Raw genomic sequence first — 27,800 nt, 5'->3', positions numbered from 1 at the left:
GGTATTTTTTCGTTGTGTGAATATGTCGTCGTAGCTCTAACATATGTTATCAGGATTATACAACACATACTCATTAACCTTTTTGATACAATTGTTTCATAAATGAAAACGTATATTACGATATCAATGGTCATCTTCAGAACAATAGAAGGGAGATATTCTAAATGTCTTTCGCTGCCCACAGTTCGCCAATCAATGCATGCTTAGAAGACAATTGCCGAACGATTTAAGGTGCCGCATTGGGCTTTATTGCACACTGTTTTAATTAAGGTTTGATTGTCAAACATTTCTCTCTCAGCTAGGCTCGTTAAACCGAGAACCGTCCTTTGTTATCTTCAGGCGATCCCTTTGAAGAGTTTGCATGTAAATAGGTCTTAATGAATCGTGTCTGTAATTTGGCACATGTAATTTTATCACACAGCTCACATCAATGACATTGAGCTATATTAAAACCTCAACGCGTTCATGGAAGTTGAGATCATACGTGGGCATTATCGCCTGTTTTTCAACTCAAAGTGTCTGATTGGAGATAATGACTGATTGACATCATCCTGAACTAAGGCGGAGTAAGCACCGTGTCAAGCATGTGAATGACGCCGTTCGAAACAGTCTCGTCCACGGATATTACATTAGCACCATTTACCTTGACACCATCTGGAGAGAAAATCAAATGAGAAAATATTATTTTAACAGGCACGTGTTAATTGAAAGAACGCTTGTCATAAATTCTTTTTTTAAAACAGTTGCAGCTTGTCGACGTAATCATTTACACTGAAGAAACGAAACCTATGGTGATACGAAAGCTGTTTCCTCCTAGTTAAAGAATTCAAGATATACGTTACAAAAATTAAAGATTTCAAAGTAAAATGCTATTTTCAACCTTTTGTATTTAAGGATTCTACAATAATGAAAACTTTATATCAAAACCATTTAATTGAATAGTACATCTTTTCCCAAGATGTCAAAATTCATCCCTAAACATGCATTATAATTACATCACGGGAGCTGCAAGCCTTGTACTCTGTCACCTTTTGTGAGTTTTTTAAGTACACCGTACAAGAATGCATGAGCTTTGATCATAATGAATGACACTTGCATGTGAAGAAACGCCTTAATCAATGTAACACGAGACGTTCGTTTGCGATTAAATCTCAAAACGATTTCCTCATGCGTTTTAGTTTGCTTGATTGAAAGAGGCGAACAATCTTCCATTTGGTGTCGGCCTGTCTTCATCAATTATTGAACAATGCTTCAAGGTAGGTACTGTATACATTTATTACAACAATGACAGTTTAATTGTAGGCTATTACCCAGAGACACGGTGAGATTGAGGTATTTGCCGCTCAGCGTTTTCAGCGATCCTGTCTCCATGCCAGCCCGGAAGTACGTGTTTAATACCACGTGATAATACATCAACTCTGTAAAGACAAAAAACACGTGATTAGATTTATGTGATGACATAGTATATCTATGTCAGAGACAAACCATGTACGTGACTAGATTTATGTGACAATATAGTATATCTGTGTCAAGATAAAAACATGCACGTGAATAGATTAATAGGAAAACATAATATATTTGTGGCAAGACCAAACAAAATATGCACGTGCTGTATTATAACCACATCAAAACGAAGAAAATGTATACGGTTTCTTCAGTTACATAACAGATCACTGTAAGCAGGCTGTATTTATTTGTAACATTAAAAAACCAATGGCGATACATGTATATTAAAGGACACCCTCTCTGCAACATACTCTGATGATGATCTGTTCTTCTTTTTGGGATTTCATAACCGTGGTATACCTTCTGCTACAGTATCAATACATTTCTATTGTTTTCAAGGGGAAATGATATCAACTTACTTATAAATGAACATGTTGTGTTATGTTCTAACCTTGGAGTGCCGTGGTGTTCTTAAGAAGGCCATCAATAGCTCCTTTTGGCAGCTTGGCGAAGGCCTCGTCGCTTGGTCCGAATAGCGTTAGAGGTCCCAGTGCTGTTAAAACATATTACATTAGTAATACTTCACATCGAGGAACATAGATAAATTAGTAACTAAAACAAAAACGTGAAATTTGAGAAAAAAACAGTATGTACCAAATGGCATCAAAATCGATGTCTATCACAATCTTCGAAATCCATGGTTTCCGTTCTGGATACTTATATCTTCCTTACACACTTTGATTATGTCATGACCAAACCGATGGCTCGACTTATACGTGCCGCGTTGCGGATGATATAAATTAACTTATTTGATCTTTCATGTACATCAAAAGAATCGTTCGACAGCATAATTGTTAAATAGACTAAATAGGCTACAAAGTTTGGTGTCGCTCCTCTTTACATTTCAAAGGACAGGTGCAGTACCAACCCTACAACTGTAGCCATTGATCCGGGTTTTTTAACCTGATACCAATCAAATAGCTATTCGCGTGCCTACCATTTAATTATAACATATTTCAAGGATGTAAAGAGGTTATGGGAACCACGAACGGAAGCCTTGAATTTCGAATATTGTCTTTCACTTACTGCCGACATCCTTGATGACAGCGGACTCTATGAGAAGAGTGGTGAGCGTCTTGAGCTGAGATGATTGGCGACATCCGTCCGCCATTGATCCGATGGGCGGAAGCATGACGCCATCCAGGACGTTCAGCACGCCATTGGTCGCGTTCAAGTCGACCCTTCCCAGGTCGATAGGACGACCAGATGCTGTCGCCACCTGGAATTTACACATTCAAACATAATTGTTTTAACAGTTGAATACTGTGCCGTGTGCCTTCGCATGGTTTTTCCTTGTGATAGCACTCTAAAGTCGGCATCAGATCCGCGCTATCGCAAGGTGGCAAATACACCATCATACCTCCACCACAAATACACACACGCACGCATACATTGCGCACGTTTATGTTGTGGTACGTCCTCAAATGACCCCAGCTGTTAAGAGCACTTTAAACCCTTAAAACCAAACCAAACCATTGACAATGATACGCCATTTTGTGTAATAAAGCCAATGTGTATGTTTGTTAAGTTCTTCTTAAATTAAAATAATTTTATTTTCGTTTAATACATTCACGTAAATCAATTTCAGCGTAATGTGCATACCTTAGCTCTTAAAAACCTAGTCCTTAAAGACATGCAAACGTACGCTAACTGTATGTTTTCAATTAATACGAACCATAACATTTCGTTACAGTCAGTGCTACGAGATCTACATTTAATATGCTTAGCTCAAATAAACACCTTAAACTGGAAGTAAACAATGATATTTCAATATATTACTATGCATGAATAACCTTAAAGCATTTGGCATCTATATGTGCTGTGAATGTAGTAGCAAGATTGCTTAAATTATCCTTTTTATGGCTTCAGGTTCATATCGTTTGCTATGACCAATACACACATCTAATTGTGACTAAATACTAACGTTTAATAAACACATATTAGACAATTAATATCACAGAACGCGTAATCAGAATATAAGAAGAAGAAGCATTGGTTTCAGTTGGTATTCATAGGCAGTTTGATTGAAACTTGAAGTGCCAATGTTATTTACCTGTTCGAAAATAAATTGTCCTAAAGTATCATAAAGGCTACAAGTTCAAGCTGCTAATTAGATATTAGTTACGGCATTTTAATACTAAAGTTTGTAGAATATACCGTATTATTGTGGTAAAAGTTGATTCGGATTGGTTGCCCACTGAGTGTGTTGAAGGTGGCCTCGTTTTTCAGCTGAGACCTGTGAATAGTCTGATTAACTATGTGATACTGAAGGAACGCCAGTCTGGTCAGATTGTCATTCTCCAAGGCATAACGGATCTCCATGGGAAGTTCAAAGAACGCATCGTCAGTTGGTCCGAACAGAGTCACATTACCTAAGAGAAAGGCAGGGGAGATGTTTATGGCGGAAGATCAGCATTAGTTCAAAGAAGAGTAGAGGGACAGCAAAAGAGTACGAATTCCATTTCTCGCGTTTTACTTTAAGGTATTATCATCATCAATGACTTTGTCTATGTACTCAAATGTTGCGAAGACATAACACCCTTAATGCCAAAAAATGAATATGTAATGAAAACATTAAATAAAAAATGAAAGTTAAGTAAATATAATTCAATGTTTGACAAAAATCAAAATATATGATGGAGAAGAAATGAATTAATAATGTTTCTGGTTTGATATAGTAGTCATCAGCATGTGATTTTGATTGAAGATATTGAAACTAATAAAAACAAAACAGGTATACATGTACACAGAATAGATCAAATACACTGGCAGTACTAGATGATACCCAAATGCTGAACATACACTGCATATACATATACATATATATATATATGGGGCAAAGAAGTAATTCCAACAGTGTGGACAAGTTTAAGTTGTCAAATTTTCGGAGCGATCCGCTCCTTTTTCAAGACACAGTGAAACAGAACAGTTACATGTACATATACATCATATTACAAGAAGATAGAATTGATATATTATAATTGAAAATATAGCTATTATATAAAACCAATAGTCCCCTCGGCTAAAGACAGTCGAAGGCAGCAATTACGCTGAGAGCATCGCAGACAAGGAACGCTGATGTAGAGGACCTATTCTTGCGCAAGATGCACCGTCATATAAAGTGAGTCAACGAGAGATATCAAAAACGTGCAACATGTGCATTTGGAAATCTGGCCCGGTAAATGTGAAAAACTCCAATCTGCTACGGAATGTCTCATTAGTCGTATCCTACGTACATACCTCTATTAGGATCCAGTGTTATATGGGATTTTACCGTCTATATTACTTCTTTGACCCATACATATATATATATACATATACATATATATATACATATACATACTTCTTTGCCCCATATACATATAGATATACATACTTCTTTGCCCCATATACATATACATATACATACTTCTTTGCCCCATATACATATACATATATATATGACATTTATATATGTTAACATTACATAGATTACGTTCAGAAACATTACAGGTAAAAGGTTCATATATAGTTATAGATATTTAAGGATTGCGTCTGAGTTTTTACATTTTGTACATCACTATATATATATATACAATGTACATAGCGATAAATAGTTTTAAATGTCCATATGACGGTAAACATATATATAAAACAAAACACGAAGACTATAATTCGCTAGCGCTTTCATCCATATTGGGGCTCTTCAGGCTAAAGAGCCCCAAGATGGGCAAAAGCTTATAGTCTTCGTGTTTTGTCTTATATAAATGTATACTTATATAAATATATATATGGGTCAAAGAAGTAATATAGACGGTAAAATCCCATATAACACTGAATCCTAATGGAGGTATGTCCGTAGGATACGAATTACTTAAAATATTATATGGGGCAAAGAAGTAATTCCAACAGTGTGGACAAGTTTAGGTTGTCAAATTTAATGAGCGTTCCGCTCCATTTTCAAGACACAGTGAAACAGAACAGTTACATGTACATATACATCATTATACAAGAAGATATAATTGATATACTATAATATATACATATATATCAAAGTTGTAAATAGAACAACGTCCCGTGATCATACTACTTATTCTCTATTTGACCTCAGATCATAAAGATACACAATGTATAACCGTATCACTTTGTTATCATAAATCCAGGATTGTCCCTGCTACCTGTACTTGCTCTATATTAAACACTAATATAATGTTATACAATCTACCGGTTTACACAGGTGGACATTTCACTAGGTAGCAAAATGTTCTTGACATTTTATACAACTGTCTCTATAACTGTGTTTTCAGTGTTACATCAATGAGTATTTGAGAAAATACAACTAGTTTATAACTTTGATGTTATACGTATTACGTATGATGTGTCAATTACATAATAAGAAGTGAATTTAACAAAATATATAATCATTGTTTGGGTAACTTAGTTATATTATATAAATCGATGTCATTTATTTAGTAAGGGGAGTGCTAGTGCATTATTTCTGCAGAGAATATGGTGTTTCATTGAAGTTGAAGATGTATTTTGTAATAACAATTAAATCATTGTGAGGTTAGGTATTGCAATTATCCCTTATATATGTTACTTATAAAATGTCCCTTATCTACCGTAAAGAAAAAATCAGAATGTTAACTCATATGATAGACTTGCGCAAGTCTATTATATATACATATTATAATGCGATTATCAAACCAGTCTATTCAGATGAGGGGGTTTATGAATTACCTGGTTTGGCCAGTAGATCGTCCAGTCCAGCCTGACTTGCCAACGTCACGAGTACAGACTCCCCTTCATTTATGGCTGTTTGGACTAGAGACACCTTGTCCCTCAGGTACATTAACTGGTGTCCAGCTACCAGTAGGATGACCAACGTGTGGAAAAGAATGGCGATACTTACACTCCACATTGTCACTTTTTCTATCTCACGTCATGTCAATACTCAGGTACACACATGGCCGACATTTTTAAACACAGGGTAGATAAGCGACCTTACAAGAAGGAAGTCTCACCGTCACACGCACGCTTATCATCACACACATACCGATCAACACACATAAACACACACACTCGACGGTACAAGTAATTGTAAACAGCTGTCTGAGCGTTTAAATAGATTTTATTGTACAGGTAGATTAGTTTCAGCCAGAAATAAGCTTCCTCCTTTTAAGCGCAACACATTCAATCAAATTTCACAAACAGCTGTTCGTTTCCTGATATGTGGTTTATTTAACTATGTTAGCGTTCAGAATGATTGTGATTGGTCATTAGTAAAACACCCGAATCGTTAACCTGTTGAACCTTAATTTAAAGTACACTTTTTATGGTGTTGACATGTTTTATTAAATGTATATGAAAGGGTCCACAGTTCATTTCTTAAAGCCTTTCCGACTTCTTCATTTTGTGTTATACAAGAAGTGTTAAGTCATACATGATATGTGATAATCTTTTGTTTGATTGTTATGTTACTCACCTTTCTTGAGATTACAAATCTATCCACCTTAAATATTTCTCTTAAAGTGAGTTACGCAGCCACTTTTCATTTCTGTATTTTGTTCATATTGTTTAGTATGAAGACGGGACATTATAAGGCAGAAAAATGCCATCAATGTCTTTAAACATCAATAAATTATTTATACTTTTATTATCAAAACTGAACACATACTGCTTTACCATGAAAACTATATGAAGGAGAACTCTACTAAACACACGTCTTAGATGAGCCATAAGTAGGTTCGATTTAAGAAAGCAATACAATAATTCAGACAGGTTGTTACTAGAAATATCACTTCCAATGAAGTCGAGCGTGGGAGCATTGGCAAAACATTAGAACTACATGTTTGGCATAACTGTCTTGCTGCAACCAAACATTCCAAAGGAAACAACTCGTACGCCAAAACTAAATTTCTGAATATACTGAAAAACTAAAATTCAAGTAGAACAATGAATTGTCTTTGGAAATATGTGAAATATGAATACATTTTAACTGTTCTTAAACAAAATATTTCTGGTATTAATAACTTGAAAGGTGAGGTAAAATCTTCAATAAGATTCATCAGTTTGGAAATATGTGATATCAAAGTTTTGCTTTCTACACAGACAATGTTAAATACGTACATTGTTTGTGTAGAAAGTAAAACTTGGATATCAGGTGAAGTAATAATTGACATTTATATGATTTTTTAATCATAAATAACATGACTCAAAATTTAAACGACATCACTTGGGGATTAACTAAGATAACGTATAGTTAAAATTAACGATTAGTTTTTTTACTATTATTTTCACAGATTTTTCATTTTAACGTGTATTCTATTATAAATGGATTAAACTCAGCTGAATCTATATAAAAGTCCTCACAAAGTCAAAGAAGACATGCGATACATTGTATTCAGTAAATCTTCTAGTACAAAACATTCCCTACATAGTCTGCATATCAATATTGACCATTCGAAGATTGACATTTTTCAAACGTATTTTAGATAATACAAAACTCTACTATAACTTACTATTCGATCCTTTTTATGCTGACACCTATTGTGTGATGATGGTTATAAAATAGTATCTGAACTATATTTTTGAAAATCAGCTGACTTTTCCGTTTGTAGATGTCGATATCTTGAAGTCATAGTTAACTGATTTTGCATGAGAGAAAACTATGTAAATAAATGTCTGATAAACATAATAGAGAGGTTTAGCAACTTTACGGGTACGTGTAGGAGGGGAATTCCCTAGTTTTTCAGTGTATGACGTCATCAGTTTCTGCGCTCGGGCACCTTCTACACGTATGCTGAACTTGTAGGGCGGACTCTTATAGGAAAATTCACATATTTCTGTAGGTGGATTCTATAAGCCCTTCTAAGCAGAGTGCATTTAAACTTGGTTTACATATTAGTCTGTATTTGCGAAAGGTCCATCAGCATTTTCCATTCAAATCATCAATAATGCAGCAGGGAAGGCCTTACATGCTATACGTACATTGCCACTCAATATAACGGTTAAAGAAAGAAAGCAACACCACGCTGAAAAACAATATTTCATTATTGAATGTACATGTTGTCTTCACTTTCAGTAATGTTCCCTCATTATCTCCATATTCATAGTCTAAACCAAGTGTTAAATTTGACCATTCACTTTATACGGGAAAGACCAGTTAACGCGGATAACGTCACGTGAAGATTTCGGAACGAGACATTTCCATTTGTAAACATAATTAGTAGATGATCATGGCCGAGAGAATTTCTGGTGACAGTATACGTAGTCACTCAGTGCGTTTACACCTATTTCTGTATTGTAATTTATTATCAATGTGGCATATGGTAGCTTATATCACAAACTCAATTCAAAAGTATATATTTACATTTGCATGGCATTGTCACTATATAGCCTCTTTGAGAGCTGTGTCGTTGATGGGACTTTAATTACCATGCCGCACGAGCCATAATTACCATGCCGCACGAGACACAATTCTTAGCGTATTAATTACAACACTGACCGGAACTACAATATCCAATGTAAATAAACATGACGGCTGCTGAAATATCGCTGGGCATTGTGAGATTTGATAATGTCATTGTAACTTTATGTGCAAAATTAAAATTAGAATAAAAAACACTTTTATTACAACGAAAACAAAACCAAGGTCTGCAATATCGTACAAAATGCAGAAAACACCAATGCCGGCAATGGAAACAATTTTAACGCTCGTGCAATTTATCAGAAATATCGTCTGTTACACTGCACTGATCAACAGGGGTTCGTTATAAATGTCTGAAATACACATATTCTATAGACCTACTGACACATATGTTACAGACCTACTGATGAGTCACAGCACACATAAACATTCGTCATTTCAGACATTTGTAACGAACCTGTGCTCCGTCGCTAGATCACTCACTTCAAACGCTATCAGTTTCACGCGTCTCGGATCCACGGTTCCTCAGTTTCAGACGACATGTCAAATAACGATGCTGTTATAGAATCTACCGATTGTTGTCGGGTTCCCATACAATCAACAAATACATTCACGCCTGGATTCTTCACAAAACGAGCAAAGAGAAAAGTTCGAATTAACTTCCAAAAATAACTCCCTCGTGGAGGTCAAGGTCCCATTCACGGTGTTCACTGTATTTATCCATGCGCGAAATTCGTTCCGGGGGGAAAATCGAAACAATTTCAAATCTTTCAGCTCAGATTTCTATTGAAAAACTGAAATCACCCTATAACCATATCATACGCAATTGTATTGACACTAAATTGTGGAATAAATTTGAAGTGTTTGTTAAAATGTCAAAGTACTACTTTGTTTGCCAATCAGCACGCGACAATACGCTGTTCAAACTATTGAACGAAATTGTGTGGACTGTCGATAAGGCGGGCATTTTTAATTTTAATTATGAATTATAAGTTAAAAAAGAACATAAGAGGCAGAGAAAACGTAAATATAAGTATTGAACTGTTTTTGTATGATATTTTTGATCTATTTGAATGACAAAGCTTTGCAACCCACCAAATCATCATGCGCTAGCGCGCATTATGTTTTTTGCTTGCAAAGCTGTGTCATTCGAATAGATCATAAATATCATACAAAAACAGTTCAATGCTTAATTAAAGCATCATATTGGTTTTTTTTTTTAAATGAGGAAAATAAAGAATATCGATGCCGAGTTGGTAAAAGAATCCCAAGAGAGAGAAATGTATTCGCGCAATTTCTTATCGCCTTCTGTACAGTGCATCATGCTGTATTTTACTGTTGAAACCAAAAAATGTTATTCGTTTTAAAACTGATCTAATTTCCCAGTATTTATTGTTTATCATTTTACGTTATTTGCACACATGCCAGTATTCAAATTAACAAGTCTGCTGGTACCTTAATCCTTTATAAATGACCTCTGGAAGTTGTACTAAAAACAGGTATTTATTTAGTTTGGGTTTATTCCTGTGTTTTGAAACATGAGGCATTTGTCCCTGGCCCCACGTGCAATTTTTAAATAACTGAAACAAATTACTATTTTTTAGTTTGACATACATCTTTCTGATGATTTTTGAATCCGTGAGTTAATCATCTGTCGAAAAAGATGTTGCTTTGCTATGCATTCTAAGTCTACATCATGGTCAACCCTGAATGGTTGATACATTTTAAGATTTAAAACTATTTTGGTGTAGTGATGCGTTTCGGTTACTGATTTGAGTCCTTCCTTCTCATGGATTATCACCCTGGATCTAGACTGGCTACCAGCCCCTAAGTTTTTTTGAAGAATTTCTCAGCTGCATTTTACTACTAGCTTACCTCCCCCTAGGTTAGAATCAGACATCCAAGTGATCAAAATTATTAGAGTTAATTTCTTTTCTTAATTATTTAATATTCTAGAGACAGTGGCCAGTCTACCCTGGACCGTTAATTTGAGATAATGTTGCTTATTAATAATATTTGCTTCTATTTCGATTATATGATCAAAATCATTTTACTTTACTGGGCTCGAAAATAATATTTATAACAGATAGTGTGTTTTAAACGCCGTGGCCGTGAGTCGATTACTTTATTACTCTGTCCTAGAGTGCAAAGAGTCTTACCATATATCATCACACGATTATCCCGCGGAGGGCCCCATTAGAAGAAATAACTAACCAGTAACTTAATGATCTCTTCTTTAGCGCATCAACTCATGGGAATAAATCATGAATTCTATCCGAAAAAAAATGCCCATTGACATAACAAAAAATCACTATTTATGTGCCACAAAACAAACATGCTAGCCACGTTACTGCTTCTAATTACATAAAAAATATTTCGCTCGATTTCATGCTTTGTCCCTCCATGTCTACCGGGTATCCCTGAAGAATACGTGCAGCGTTCTGGCTGCTAGGACAGTTATTTCCCTGTTTGAATTCTTCCCACCTGCCAATCCACTTGTAAACCTTTGAGAATCTTCTGACTGTTTGGCAATACTTCGATTTGAAACTTATGTAAATGGTTTTCGAGCGCTGACGCTTCCGACGGAAAAATGTGTATTACGAAATGGTGTGTTATGCACGTGCCTTGTCAGAAATAGCGCAACACATTCAATATATATCGTCAGTAGACGAGTTATGGTTTCAATTTTATATTTTTATCAATATATCAATATATATATATCAGAGCAAACCGGCCGTTATTTTCTTTGGTGAGATATCAAGATATTTGATATTTCCCCGTTTTTGTATTCTAATAAGTATATAACATGTCATATGCACACAAAAACGACACACCCAAAAAGTGGCATTAACGCTTCATTAGAGTGAGCACTATCAGGGTGTTTTGGGCAATAGCATTGTCTCCATGCCGTGGACAACGCCGGTAGTGACGCTGATGTCTGGATAGTCCATCGTGTAACCATTGACAGTGCCGCAGGCTGTAAAAATAATGAATAGTGTTGAGTAAATAATTCAGCTACCTGCACATCATTATTGATGTAACGACGGATTTTATTGACAATTTCTTTATAAAATGATTTTGAGTATTNCCCCCAAAAAAATGCGGTTTTCCAATAAACCATGGCTAAATGTCGATCAATAAGAAAATACAATTCAAGTTGATATGTCCTATATATATATATATATTGACAATCCCTTTTTATACGAATGTAATTAATACAAGTAGTTAAGATTCAATACGAGTTATCTTTCTTTATCCCTTCAAGAGAATCTCTGGTTACCCGACATCCATTGCACACGTAAGGAATTACTTAATCAGAACTAGATCCATAAACAAATATTTAAACCAGAATGATGTATTGATGGGAATGATATTGCTGAAAGGGCGACATCATTTTTACTAGGGTTAGGTATCTTAAGTTACGTGCAAGATGTGAACACGATATGAAGTGTATGAAGAGATTATAACTGTGTTTGTACAATGAATACACCGTATTTACAATGTAAGTTGATATAACTGCTATAAATACCATGCACACAAAGTATATACAGCACTATTGATTCTTGTTATATAATAGATTAACCATACATAGCCTTTAAAAAACCTAGGCACTGCATCACAATGATTTGACTATCAGATTACTTTTTTTTTACCTATATCAATCTCTTTTTTTTGGTCCGATTTCTTTGGGCTTGTTAATCTACTTTATGTAGGTGATGGAGAGGGGATTTTTTTTCTTTTTATCATTCACGTCATTAGACCAACAGTGTTACAGAAGGTATAACGTATTGATTCTAAAAATACTACTTACAAAAACTTGGATTCATGTATACCAGGTATTTTAATAGGCTGATATGTAGTTTGAATAAATTAATTTCATGAATAATGCTTTTTTTCACCCTTTTCCTTTTAGTTGATATTATCTAAAACAAGCATACACACAATGTTTTTGTAGTGATCTGCGATAAAAAAAAATGTACTCGCATATCCAACAAATAAATACATATATATTACTTGATACCCTTTTATTGAACACCGATACTAAAATAACTCAAATCAAATACGATGACTCTAAAATTGTTTTAAAGCTGAAACAGATAGAGATAATCGCGAAGGTATGAGAAAAGTTTTAGAATGATGGCCTTTATATTACTTTTCTTATCTGTCTTGATATTTTCTGACCAGGGCGCCTCCAATCCTCAATACTCGAGAGATATCTATTCGCTCTGTGCACCCCTGGAATATGTCATAGCAAAATCGAAACCTCAGTGTGTGCCACCTCGTGAATGAGACGAGAAGACTAGATTGATCCTTTGACGTACATCGTAAGAATATGTCGGTCGCGTAACGGTAAATTGAGTGGCTTTGAAGTCGGGTGTCGCTCCTCTGTAATCTTCAAAGGACAGGTATAATCTTAGCGATTGGTTTTACCTGAGACCAATAAAATATCTAGCCGCTTGCCTTCAATTTCGCTATGACATATTACTTACGCTCTGTGTATCGAGGATGGGAGCCTCCTTGGTATCAAGTACACCATTCCTTCACCACAAAACAATCATGGTAAACTGTTTTTATGTGATTATGAATAAACATACGATTAACATCATGAAATAATGTAATTATCAGATGATATTGTGTGTAACCGTACAACCGACATAATTATGTTTTATATGATTAATTACGAGTACCCTTTTATGTCTGTTCCATCCTCTCTGTCCGTTTATGTATGGTAGGTATTTCACATGGTGTAGACTCTGGTAAACACTTTGTCTGTGTAGACAGTGAGCACCCGTTGTCGTAAGAAGAACATTATGGATCCTTCTACAGACAACTCTAGTTTTGCATTAAATTGTTTTGCGTTAAGCTGCCGTTAAGCCCATCAGGAATAAGTTTTACCAGTTCCAATATCAATCAAACAAAATCATATCGGTAGCGCTGTAGGTCTGTTATGAGGGGATTTAAATAGGTTGTAGACGTTAATACGAACAGGTGTTCCGCTGACCGACTTAAGGATAATTTCCTTCATTTGTGAAATTAGTTGCGAGAAGCTTGGTCTTGAGGAGGTGGCACCGGTGGGGTTCCTTCAGGAACGTCATATTCGTTTGCAGCAGTTTCAACATAGCTGAGAAAATAGTCATGAATGCCTTTTTTGTAGGTCCATATAACGTCATAGCCACATCTGTAAAAATGTTAGATTGTGTGCAATGTTACATTATGTGAGATTGTGTGGAAGGTAAAATTATGTAAAATTGTGACTGAAGTTAAATCATGTAAGATTGAAAATATAAAAATTAATTTGACAAAAACATATAAGATTTGTAGTTAGCATGAATGACTATTTTGTTTCGGTATTTTTTCTTTGTTAATTTCTTATAATTATCCTTTACATTTCAAAATTCATGTAATGTATATAATTATTCTAATCAGATGAATAGCAGTTCTGTTTAAATTATATTTATGCATACAATTTTTTTTTTTATTTCTAAACACTTTGGTCATTTGGTCATTTATTATCATATCAGAATCACACATCATCAAAAGAAAAGGTAGTGAAGAATTCTCGGACTAAATTTAGACCCGATTATATTCGATATACAACTTAAATAGATTATGACATTAAAAGTTGACCCTCCTTATCACACGCCCACCATGCCCACCACACGCCCACCGCATCTTCCCCTCTCTTCGAGTCTCCCTGCCCCTCCCCCGTTCGAGTCCTCCCACCCACTTCAAGTCTGAATCTGTACTTCAGAAATATAGTTCCTTGTGTAGAATGCCTTGTTTCGTCAATATCTGTTCGATTTCCGATGAATGTAGAAGTTTTAAAAGCTCTGTTTCCCCCTCATGTTGCGCCAACTGGGCCAGGTTTGTAGATGTTATCCTTTGTTCATCCCTTTTGTCAGATAACATAAATTCTTTTTTCGGGTAATACCAAAGATAGTCACAATATCATGATAAAACAGAACATCGCCATTTTATCCTTTATAGTGTGGTATGTTTATGTTGTACTACAATAATATATAGATAATCTGTAAAGTCATGTATATATACACATTATAAATGTAAATAGGGAGCAATATTGTGTCAACACTTTATTTGATAGCTTATCCTCACTTATCAAATTTGTGTTACACTTATACGTTGTATATCCTATATCACTGTAGTGAGACGTTTCTTGAAAGACAATTATCTATCTACATACAAACACATCGTCCTTTTTGGACAACAGTATATACATCTGGTATAAATCCCAGTTAAATCAATGTAGAAACGAATGATTTCAAAAACTGAGTGGTGTATATTGACCCGACAATACTTATAGCAAATTAATACAGAATTAATTATTCATTGGCCTGGATTAAATTCTATTTTTTCACCATGGTATTTAATCACCGGTATGACATTACTTGATGTATGCATTTTATTTTTAAGTTTGTATTTTTTATTGTATTTTGATTTTCTGACAAGACTGTACTTTTCTGAGCTGATTTAGTGTATTTGCACTAAACAAAGTCTCGTTAAAAAACGATGTATCACATCAACACCGCTATCATTTAAAACGAATGATATAGCACACGGACTACTGTACCATTTAAAAACTTACTCTTCCTGTATTTTTTGTGGAGTGTTTGGTGTTGTCCTTCTGTTTGCGTGTCTCTTCTGTTCGCCTTGTTGTTCTTTTGGTTTTGGTTTGGTGTCTTCAGTTCACCTTGTTATTCCGTCAAATATTGATGACGTTACTCTCACAAACAAATGACGTAACAATCAATACCTGATCACAAGAGAAGATAACTCTGCAGTTCGCAAAGACGGAATACCCCCCTCAACGAAGAGGAGGGGTTACTGGAATATCGCCATGTTTGTCTAGATGTCTAGATGTCTGGATAGCTGTCGATGACGTATATACTACCAGGATCTGCGGGGGGTATTAATTATCCTCCGGATGACAGTTCTATTTCTCCCTTTTGGTTTGATGTCTCTTCTGTTAACCTTGTTGTTCTTAAGTTTTGATGTGTCTTCAGTTAGTGCAGTCACAGCGTCAGATATACAGAGCACATGTTGGTACATGAAAAATATTTAATCGAGATAAAACTTTTGAATAAAAATAATTAAAACTGGACTTTCGATCAAGATTTTTTTTTATTGTAAACAAATGATCTACAAGCAATTGTTATGAGCATCTGATCTTGTGTGACGTTGGGTTTCCGCAATAAATGGTGTAATGTGACCTTATTCTTCGTTTTCGTCCGGCGGTATTTGGGGTAGAAGGACGGTGTCCATGCCATGCACGACCCCATTACTGACATTGATGTCCCGGTAAGCAATCTTTATATTGTTCACCGAGGAATAGGCTGAAATGATTGACGCAAGTGAAAGTTACATACAGGTGTTACAAAATTATGAAGGTTAAAAGGTTACTCTATTACATATTATGCTATGTGTTATGAATATTTTGTATTTGTTTATTTATTTTTTATTAATTTATAAATTGAATTATTGTATTTTCTTTCTGAAACAGGCACAGAAAGTTTTATCCAATCTTCAGCTGTACATAGACAGAACAACACATCTTTTTAGAACTAAGATCATTTAAATTACATTACAAATTTAAATTATGGAAAATAAGGATGACCTTCAAAGATTCTGTCTATACAGTCATGTTTCACTAGGCGTCCATCAACCAGGAAACGGTAATATGTTTACAGTATTTGTATGCACAAGAATCAAAAAGCCATCTAGACTTCAAAGTCGAACCTTGAATAAAGTTCTGACACATATTTTTCCGGCAATTAAAATATTGTCTTAGATTGATATTCACAAGAACATGTTGGGGGCATATTGCACTAAAGCGTGTACTTAATGTTCCAAATGTATTATGTGAGAATCAATTACAATTTGATAAAAACACTAATTGCTATTTTGAGAAATTAATAATTTAAAAAAAAAGAATATTGATAACAAAATACCAGGGGACCGCTGTAGCGTTTACTATGAACCATTGATCATCATTCAAATAAAGAGTGAATTCCGTGTATCCTAATGGCAACAGTGAAATCGGTGTATCTTAATGGCAACAGTGAAATCCGTGTATCTTAATGATATACAGTACATTTCATAGGTTTCTAGTGTATATTTTAACCATGGTCAGAAAGATGGTATTTCTAAAGAGAGACTTATTAAATATACATTTCTGAGTGTTTATAAGATATTTTAGTGTAGGATTTATTGATGATTCCGGGACAAGGTCTTGTTGTGCTTACTTTCCGTAGTGTTAACGGCCACCCAGCCAAGGGACAATGTCTGTAGTAGATTTGAATATTGCTTGGCGAAGAAACCTTGAGTGAAATGTGTCCCTACGCAGATGTGGTATGTCAGCACCTCTGAAGAAAGAAGACGGATAAACATATCGTAAAAGACCTTAATAACTAAAATATTGACAGACAGATAATAAATAACCGAAATATTCATTGACTGACTGTCAAATTATAAAGGATAGAAAAACGTAAATAACTAAGTAATGGACAGAAGAATGGACATATCGTAAAGAACAAATAATTTAACAATATAAACAATATTTAAGGTCTGTACCATCCAAAGTCATTTTTATACCAGCAGTCTTTTTAATATTGCCTTTACATTTATTGTAACGCCATCATATTAGACAGTGATTTCTCCTAAAATGACAGCCAATAACTTCTAACACTATCCAATTAGACAACAGTTTCTCCAATATTGACCACCCATACCTTCTAACACCATCCAATTAGACAACAGCTTCTCCAATATTGACCACCCATACCTTCTCACGCCATCCATTTAGACAACAGTTTCTCCAATATTGACAGCCCATACCTTCTAACACCATCCGATGAGACAACAGTTTCTCCAATATTGACAGCCCATACCTTCTAACACTATTCAATTAGACAGCAGTTTCTCCAATTTTAACAGACCATACCTTCTAACACCATCCAATTACACAACAGTTTCTCCAATTTTGACAGTCCATACCTTCTAACAATATTCAATTAGACAGCAGTTTCTCCAATTTTAACAGCCCATACCTTCTAACACCATCCTATATTTCTCCTAAAATGACAGCCAATAACTTCTAACACTAGCCAATTAGACAACAGTTTCTCCAATATTGACAGCCCATACCTTCTAACACCATTCAATTAGACAACAGTTTCTCCAATATTGACAGCCCATACCTTCTAACACCATCAAATTAGACAGCAGTTTTTCCAATTTTAACAGCACATACCTTCTAACACTATCCAATTAGCCAACAGTTTCTCCAATTTTGACCGCCCATACCTTCTAACACCATCCAATTACACAACAGTTTCTCCAATTTTGACAGTCCATACCTTCTAACAATATTCAATTAGACAGCAGTTTCTCCAATTTTAACAGCCCATACCTTCTAACACCATCCAATTAGACAGCAGTTTTTCCAATTTTAACAGCCCATACCTTCTAACACTATCCAATTAGACAACAGTTTCTCCAATTTTGACCGCCCATACCTTCTAACACCATCCAATTACACAACAGTTTCTCCAATTTTGACAGTCCATACCTTCTAACAATATTCAATTAGACAGCAGTTTCTCCAATTTTAACAGCCCATACCTTCTAACACCATCCAATTACAAAACAGTTTCTCCACTTTTGACAGCCCATATCTTCTAACACCATCCAATTACACAACAGTTTCTCCAATTTTGACAGCCCATACCTTCCGACACCATCCAATTACACAACAGTTTCTCCAATTTTGACAGCCCATACCTTCTAACACCATCCAATTACACAACAGTTTCTCCAATTTTGACAGCCCATACCTTCTAACACCATCCTATTAGCCAAAAGTTTCTCCAATATTGATCGCCCATACCTTTTAACGCCGTTTTATTAGACATCAGTTTCTCAAACAGATCTGCCGGTAGCTTCTTGAAGGCGGCATCGGTCGGCGCAAATATTGTAAGTGGACCATCACCTGTCAAACAAAATCCAATACTTTATCAATAAATTTGTTTCTTTTTTTCATGACATTACGTTAGTGTTTTAATAGATAATCGCGACAGTTAAATTAAGTGTACCCACATTGATAAATTTGAAAGGTCTGCTTCAGTTGTAAATGAAGTTTATTTCTTCGACATAAACACGGAATGATATGCTGAATGAAAGTTACTCTATGCATAAGTAAATAGTTTAGAAGAGGAATTTTTCTCCCTCAAGTTCTGTTTGGAAACTATATTGAGTTTTTGACTTTACCATAAACTGAGCCAAGATGATATTATTCAAATTGGTATGCTGCAACCTCTAAACGAAACGAAAATGTTCTTTAGTCACAAATTATTAACAAAGATTAACAGATTATTTAGTAAAACTTTGAACCTTATATACAAACATCTAAAAAAAATATATTTTGTTTTAGAAAACTGCTTCTCACAAAATGAAAACAGTGTAATAAAAAGGGAAAATTGAAAGCACTTACTCCGTATTGATATCAAATTATAAAAAAAAAAAAATCTGAGAGATATGGTTATATGATTTGAGATACTATTGAAATTATCAATAGGTTTCCACTCCTAACAGATTAACCATTGGTAAAAAAAATCAATATTGTTTTCGGTATTATTAATCATAATTCCAAAATGGTGTAAACATCAACCATACTTGTCTTACTATGCTAATAGAGAAAGTGACTTATATCCACAAGACGTTCTGGATAAATTGCGTTAGGACTTTACTCAACGAGTTCAATGACCCTTTGTGTTAAATCTTTCTAGTCACCTTGTTTTTTTGCAGCGCGTTTTTGTTTTTGCATTTTTATATAGTATTTTGCGATGAACTTTCCACAGTGTTACTTAATTTCCATGGCGTCCTGAATTCAGATTTATAAATCTAAAATAATTCTCAATTTATCAGGAAAAGATTTAAGATTTATTATAATTAAAGCAGAAGAAAAATCGTTTCAGCCTAGACATACCAGATATTGTATATCCTGTAAATTTCGTATCTATTCAGACCGAAGTGTTTCAGTCTTGTTGACATTTACAACAAATTGTTAAAAATGGTTTAACAAACATAATTGGAAAGTAACATGCAAAAAATAAGTGCACTAGTATGTTATCAGATTGTTACGCTAAACATGACCATAACTATACACATATATCTTTTTAATCTTTCAAATTTACATATACAAATACACTCCATTAAACCTGTCACAAACTAACTTAAACTGTATAAGACAATTTTATATATATACATTTTTACCTGAAAAGCCCTGTGAAGAGTGAAAGCTAATAGTGTGAAGTCGGTCGTTTTATCATATTGTTTCTATACGTTTTATATTTACGGTTGTGTTTAATTATAGACAGTTATATATTATAATAATAAATCACTGTATCTAACGAGTGATGATATTTAAAGGCATTTGCATAGTTTATACTTCCCTACTCTCACTGAAAATGTCACCCTTGCAAACTTGTTCATAATAAATGTGTATGCAAATTTAAGAGAGTTATGATGAATCTTAGAGAGGTTAAATCAATTCTCATTATTCCCATGATTATTTATACATGAATAAACATGATTAGTACCAGCCACGTTATATCATGTATTCTCAGTTAAATGTGACAAATACGAACCTATAATTAGTTTATAAACATAGTTGTTTTGGCCATTAGAGGTAAATGTTTCATAATTTCTTTGTTGAAAAAAATGTGTTACAACATAATAACTTTCCAATATTGACACTACATAATATTTTTTTCTGACGCTAATTTTATTTTTAAATAAAATTCATTATAGTTCAATTCATTATCGGCCAGCTCGTGGATTCCTTCCTTTCCGTAAGTGTGTTATTTTCGCATGTAAAGAGTAAATGATATTAAGGTATACCGTCCAGTATGTCTGCGAGTCCTACATCTGTTACGCCTTTAGTTAGTATGGTCAGCTCTGGACATTTGCGTAACGCTGTCATTATTGTGCCGGGTGGGGGGAACAGGACGCCATTGAGCACGTGCAGAACGCCATTGTCGGCCTCGTTGTCCGCACTCAGGACAACCTTCCCACAAACAGTCGTAACCTGGTGAATTAAAGAAAAAAAATGATTTATTCGTTAACTAAAATATATTAAATGACATATTGCAAATACACCGTGCTGGAATAGTTTTGCTGCAAACATATAGTATCTGTCTATATGAACATTGGTTCTTCTCTCACCAGAGTTATGTCAGTATAATATTGTTCCAATAAGGTATTATACCTGACTGACTTCTCTTTACATAACTAAACATGTAATCGACTAGTATTTATCGAAGAACGAAGCGACTGTTTATTTGCACACTGAATTTTTCTCGAGGGAACATTGCTCCGAACATTATTGTACAGTCTACTTCGGGAACTGTTACTGAGAAGCATTTTACAAAGGAATAGCACACCTGTGTATTAACTTACTAGTACCTTCTTCCGAGGAAACTGTTATTTGTAGCATGGAGTATTGCAGTAGATTATTTGCACATTGATACTTTCCCCAGAAGGAAACCTTGCTTTTTGTACTTTTCCTTTTTTTGTCTACAGTTCCGTTCTATTTCTACAGTTTTAAGTTCTCCAGAGGGAAACAGTGCTGATATATGGCATCGCACAAAGGAGAACAATACTTATCCGGTTATGCATCGATATCCTCTCTTTAGTGATTACTAATAGAATGTAATTGTTCCAAGGTTTGGGTTTGGTTTGGTTTAATAATGTTTAATATCCCATCAACAGATAGGGTCATTTAAGGACGTGCATCAATGTTTGTAATGTATGTGTGCGGGAGGCAGGGTATGTTGATGCTTTTTCTTCCTTGCGATAGCGCAGATCTGATGCCGACTTTATAGTGCTATCTCACTGAAATACCATACCCAAAACACCCAGCACGGTATTCCATCCGAACACATTATACTGATAACGTTCAACATCAAAGCCAAATGTTAGGTATTGCCAAACAATAACAGAGATATATAAAATTCTAATTGTTCCAAGGCGTAAATCACATACCTATTTCTATATGATATTATACCTCTTATAAATACAGTACCTGCCTGTTTATAACACATATATCAGGTAACTAAAAATAATACATTGTATTTCTTATGAAAATAAAGTGTATTTGTATGCTCATTAGTGTATGTTAATGTTTCGTTGTCTCTATCCCGTTTCAAAATCTGAGCGCGTGGTATTTACTTTGATTGACATAGATTTACATGGCGGATATTTTCAATAAATCAGAAGACGCTTACCCTTCAGAAACGCCAAGTACCATGGTTCCAGATATATATGACATCCAATTAACACTCGTTAGCGGATCTTCTTAGTGTTACGCACGCATATCGAGCAAATAACGTGCCGATGAGTACAAACCGTGTTGGGTACCTTGCGTATGTGTAAAAAGCGTGATGAATACCTTGCTGGTGAGTAAATAACATGTTGAGTACCTTGCCGACGAGTTTCCATTGTTTGTACACGTCATACACGTTTATCCTGACAGACGGTCCATATATAGTACCAACCAACATGTCGTTCTGTGTCTCATTGTCAATCCTCAACTCCTCATTTAAAACGTGGTACAATAGTACGTTCACCAGCTCGGTCATATTCGTGTTTAGTAACTTCATAAGGTCGGGCGAGAGCTTGTCAAAGGCGCTGTTATTTGGAGCAAACATCGTCATAGGACCTGTGAAAGGAATACATGTTTGTTTGGAGTTTATATTTTTGCATCATCAACGGCCACATTAAGACATGTGTTATTGATCTGATTTCTTTGATGAAGTTAGATATTTAAAAAAAGGTACCACAAAGTCTACACACAAGGACAAAATCAAAACTAAAAATTGATTTAAAAAGCCAAGAATTGGATGAAAAACCTTAACAATGGGATGTAATAATGAACCCTCACAATAAACCAGAAATGAAACCACACGTCTCCTGCACTAAACATGATATCCGTCGTTGTGCCAACATCTCCCCTTACGCCGCAAAAACATTGTTTATACTAGTTTTGGTTCGGGTAGAAGCGAATCTATTTATTTTGATGACCATTTGTATGTTGTAGACGTGATTTATAAATATACACATGTATCTTTGTCGGACACATGCCTGTAAGATAGTGTTAAAGCTTTTTGGGCGTGTTTTTGTTAAAACGATGATGTTCTTTACTCAAAAAGAAGGGAGGTAGGTTAACCTCTAGGCAGCCATTTTTGCTTGAATCATCCTATGTTGTGGTGGCGTTTTAAGATATATATATTAACTATTTGAATTCCGGGTTTTGCTGTAAATGTAAAGGAAGAACAGTTAATAACGTTTTAACTTATGACTTCATAAAATAAGACATTTAGGACATTATACGTGACGTCATAAATTTAAAGATGGTGTCCTTCTAAAGATGATAACCTAACGGATGTTGTATGTATTAGTAGATTGTTTGAATTCGTTTCCATCTGATATAAGATTAATGTACATTAACCCAAAGAAGTTTATAGAGGATATGCCTGCTGTTATATACCTGTCTTATTTTCTTGAATAAAACAAAATAAAATAAAACGGTTACAGGTAAGTGCTTACCTGGTGCAGACAGGGGCTGTCCAAGACTCGCCACATTGATGAAGTTGGCAAAAACTGTAGCCCCGACATTGGCCGCCAGATCTGGCAGTTCTACGTCATACTTTCCATTAGCAAAGGATGCCGTGCAGAGCAGAAAGATCACCACAGTCAGGTAGGCCATGATGCTAAATTAATTCGTACACATATGTCATGTCTATTTATAGATACTTAAGATAACACATAGACGTCACAGATAGGTACATTGTTATCAGTCAGCCGTTTAAGTAGATAAATTGATAAGTTATATCAATAATTTTACAAATAGTTTGTCTTGAGTTTACAAAGCTGGAAAATATTCACGACCAAGCACAAATTAAATAATGCATTGCTCATCATTAGGGAAAATACTGTAATATATTACGCTTTTGTGTAGCCACCCACAAGAAAAAATTGAAGTACACTTTGACAGTTAACCTTTTTAGATCTTTAACTTTTGAAACATTTTTATAGTTGTTGTATACCAAACATTACCTTTAGTAATTGTGAAATTTACTTGTTAGATGTTTATTATTTTTTAACTTTAATAGTCTATATCTATGGCGTGCATCTTTAATCTATATATGCTATAATACAATTAAGAAATAGGTATTCAGAGACATTTGCGAGGATATTGATAAAAAAATAATAACGATTATTGTGTGTGTACTATCTCCCAGACAGACACGAAAAAACCCATTATAGTAATTGCTTTATGCCTGTCATCTACCAGATAGGTAAGGTATTGGTAAAAAATGGAATGTCCAGTGACTAATGTCCGTATTGTATCTAACAGATAATGACCGGATGTTGTAGGACTATCGATCATACCGGCATGAGAAATGACGTTCAATCTACATATATCTACATCTACAATACAGACAAGACATGAACGGAATAGAAATAATATCATACAGCTAACACTTTTGTAAACATGTCCTGTTGCAAACATTATAGTAAGATATATTTGTTGTTTAGCTAATATTTTACATTTAGATGTTTTAATATTTTGAATTTTAATAGTTGTGGTATAGAAAACATTTTTGTAAACTTTAATATATATTGTATAGCTAATATTTTACTAGAATAGCAAAAGTTTGTAAACTTAAATATTTATTTTATACGTTGTAGTTAATATCTTAGTAGTATAGAAAACATTTTTGTAAACTTTTATATTTATTGCAAAGCTAATATTTTAGTACAGTGTAGTATAGAAAACAGTTTTGTAAACGTGAATATCTATTGCATAGCTAATATTTTAATAGAATAGAACACTTTTTTGTAAACTTTAATATTTATAACAAAGCTAATATTTTGATAGACTTTGTAAGTTGTGCAGCTAACATTGTCGAAAAGCTCAAATATTTTACATAAACAGTTGTAACCTATTACTTAATCATTAATACTTTGTCGTTTAGCTAACGTTTTTAATTGAATGTAATAGTTGATATTTGATTATTTTTTAAATAAACTTTAATTGCTAACATAAAGCTAAATGTTTAGAAAAACAAAACCTTTAATCAATGGAAGGGTGTCTATAAGGACCTTTTTTGGGCCCGGTATATTCAGATTTTCACCTCCTTATTTTGTTCAAAGATGTCCTATTGTATGATATGCGGAAAAACTAAGGTAAAACTTTGACCGAAAGTGGGTTTCTGGGTGTACCAAAAGGGGTATGGCAAATCACAAATATAGTTTGCTGTTTTCAAAATGACCTTAAAAACCAAAATAATACCATTTCTGTTTTTGAAAACATGTATAAATTAGACAAGCATATGTAACGGAATGAAAAATGACAGAAATTCAATCGTCCCTTAAAGATTATTTATATAAAACGAAGGATTACGTCGGGGGGGTGGGGGGGGTGGGGGGGTCTTTTCGGTCATTTTCAATTGAAAAGTAATTTGTTTTCTCAATAATTTCCTTTCTAATTAATATTTTGACTTGAAACTTACAACTTTACTCATTTAAGTAGACTTACATAAAATGCGTATTGACAACATACTTTCCTTTTGTTTTATACTGAGTTATGGCTTCTGGACACATCTCAAACTTGGCAGTTTCAAATATCTCTAAATTTTAAGTGAATTAAAAGGAGCATGACACCCTTTATATGCTGTAAGTATAAGATGTCAATTGTTAATATTGTATAGTATATATATCATGTAATATTTGCTCAATACCTGTGTCAGAAGTGAGTTCCAGGTCCTGGTTTGTGTTTTTACTCAAAGTTAACTTACTAATCAAAAATGGCATTTGACATCACAATTATTGTAAAATTATTGATTTAATATATGAAGTTTGATTTGCTGGTAATTTTAAGTCTCCTAGCCTCAAGGAAAGTATCTGCTTTAATCGTTAAAGTTAACCGATTTCCTTGTTTTATCAAATAATCTGCCTATTTCCAATGTTTAACCGCTGATTGTACATAAAAGGCATTTGGAGATAAGCATGTAACTTGACATAGAGTGTATTTATATGAGGATATTATATTTGTGAAAGTTTCATTCTTATCCCACAATGCCTTTTTACTTAAAAACACATTTTCTTGTGATTTAGAGTACACGGACCAAAGTGCATCTCATTGCCTAACACCAAATATTTCCTGACAATACTAGTCTATATGAATGTATGTAGATTAAACAGGCTCAGTAGAGTATTTATAGTAGTAAGAGGGGCAATTGACATGCTACACTGACCAAAAGTCAGATAGTTTATGCTTTGAAAATGCAAAGAGAGACTAAGTTGTTCGTTCGAGTTAATGCTTGCAATTAACAGTTAATCATTTTGTTAATTTCATACGTTTTATTTGTTACATTCAATGCTAGCTGCTACTCATATTTTTTCTTAATTACTTTTCTTCCCTTTTTGTTACATTACGTTAACCATGCAATCAGTGTATGAAACAAATTAAATATCATCATATAACTAAACTCTATGCCAAGTTACATGCTTATTCCCAAATGCCTTTTATGTACAATCAGCGGATAAGCATTGGAAATAGGCAGAACATTTGATAAAACAATGAAATCGGTTAACTTTAACGATTAAAGCAGATACTTTCATTGAGGCTAGGAGACTTGAAATTACCAGCAAATCAAACTTCATATATTAAATCATTCATTTTACAGTAGTTGTGGTGTCAAATGCCATTTTTGATTTGTAAGTTAACTTTGATAAGTAAAAAAACAAACCAGGACCTGGAACTCACTTCAGGTGTTGAGCAAATATTATATGATATAAATAATATACAATACTAACAATTGATATGTTATACTTATGTCATAGAAAGGTTGTCATGCATCTTTTAATTCACTTTAAATTGAGAGATATTTGAAAAAGCCAAGTTTGAGATGTGTCCAGAAGCCATAACTCAGTATAAAACAAAAGGAAAGTATGTTGTCAATATGCATTTTATGTAAGTCTACTTAAATGAGTGAAGTTGTAAATTTCAAGTCAAAATGTTTATTAGAAAGGAAATTATTAAGAAAACAAATTACTTTTCATTGAAAATGACCGAAAAGACCCCCCTGACGTAATCCTTCGTTTTATTTAAATAATCTTTAAGGGACGATTGAATTTCTGTCATTTTTCATTCCGTTACATATGCTTGTCTAATTCATACATGTTTTCAAAAACAGAAATGGTATTATTTTGGTTTTTAAGGTCATTTTGACAACAGCAAACTATATTTGTGATTTACCATACCCCTTTTGGTACACCCAGAAACCCACTTTCGGTCAAAGTTTTACCTTAGTTTTTCCGCATGTCATACAATATAGGATATCTTTGAACAAAATAAGGAGGTGAAAATCTAAATATATACCGGGGCCCAAAAAAGGGCCTTATAGACCCCCTTTCTTTCACAATTTTAGCATTTCATTCGTTTACATTGTGGTTAAAACCCATCTGTAAGAATTAAAATAAAATAAAATGGTTCCGGAATTAATTATTTATCGTTTGTATTCTTTTGTTTAACGAGACCAGAGTATTTAGTACGCTTAATACTGGTGGCCGTTTAACTATAGAGAGTCACGGTCGGTTGATTTATTTGGTAAAACTTCTATTGAATTTGTAAATTCATTGCTGAGACAAAGACTCTATACCCCTACGCATGCTTGTTTAAAATGCCTTTATTTGATCTCTGAAGATAGGTGTGTGTAAGAGTCGTTACCGACCGGTGTCGTTATAAAGACAACATTACAGTAACGTTATAACATGATTAAACACGAGTTAGCCACTGGTGATC

At 34.2% G+C, this 27,800-nt stretch overlaps 1 protein-coding gene across 1 annotated transcript; it reads right to left on the bottom strand.

Moving 5' to 3' along the window:
- Window positions 1–78: 78 nt before the first annotated feature.
- Window positions 79–23,733, bottom strand: LOC110458960 (transforming growth factor-beta-induced protein ig-h3-like). Its single transcript, XM_021510956.1, has 13 exons — window positions 23,537–23,733; window positions 22,411–22,649; window positions 20,831–21,017; window positions 18,819–18,920; window positions 17,176–17,295; window positions 16,147–16,266; window positions 11,823–11,891; window positions 6,226–6,417; window positions 3,664–3,878; window positions 2,533–2,725; window positions 1,898–1,999; window positions 1,311–1,418; window positions 79–654 (listed from the first exon to the last, which is right to left on the bottom strand). Exons 1-13 carry the CDS (start codon window positions 23,694–23,696, stop codon window positions 557–559), a joined length of 1,905 nt encoding a protein of 634 aa, XP_021366631.1. The 5' UTR covers window positions 23,697–23,733; the 3' UTR covers window positions 79–556.
- Window positions 23,734–27,800: the final 4,067 nt, after the last annotated feature.

Source organism: Mizuhopecten yessoensis, unplaced genomic scaffold, assembly GCF_002113885.1.
Source record: "Mizuhopecten yessoensis strain PY_sf001 unplaced genomic scaffold, ASM211388v2 scaffold9875, whole genome shotgun sequence".
NCBI classification, from domain to species: Eukaryota; Metazoa; Mollusca; class Bivalvia; order Pectinida; family Pectinidae; genus Mizuhopecten; species Mizuhopecten yessoensis.
This window is presented reverse-complemented; position numbering and strand designations above follow the sequence as displayed.

Coding starts and splice junctions, on each gene's coding strand:
- LOC110458960 (XM_021510956.1), bottom strand. CDS start 23,696: ATGGCCTACCTGACTGTGGTGATCTTTCTGCTCTGCACGGCATCCTTT. Junction 16,267..17,175: donor GGCCGTTAACACTACGGAAA/GTAAGCACAACA, acceptor CAATCATTTCAG/CCTATTCCTCGGTGAACAAT. Junction 1,419..1,897: donor GAACACCACGGCACTCCAAG/GTTAGAACATAA, acceptor TTGTCTTTACAG/AGTTGATGTATTATCACGTG.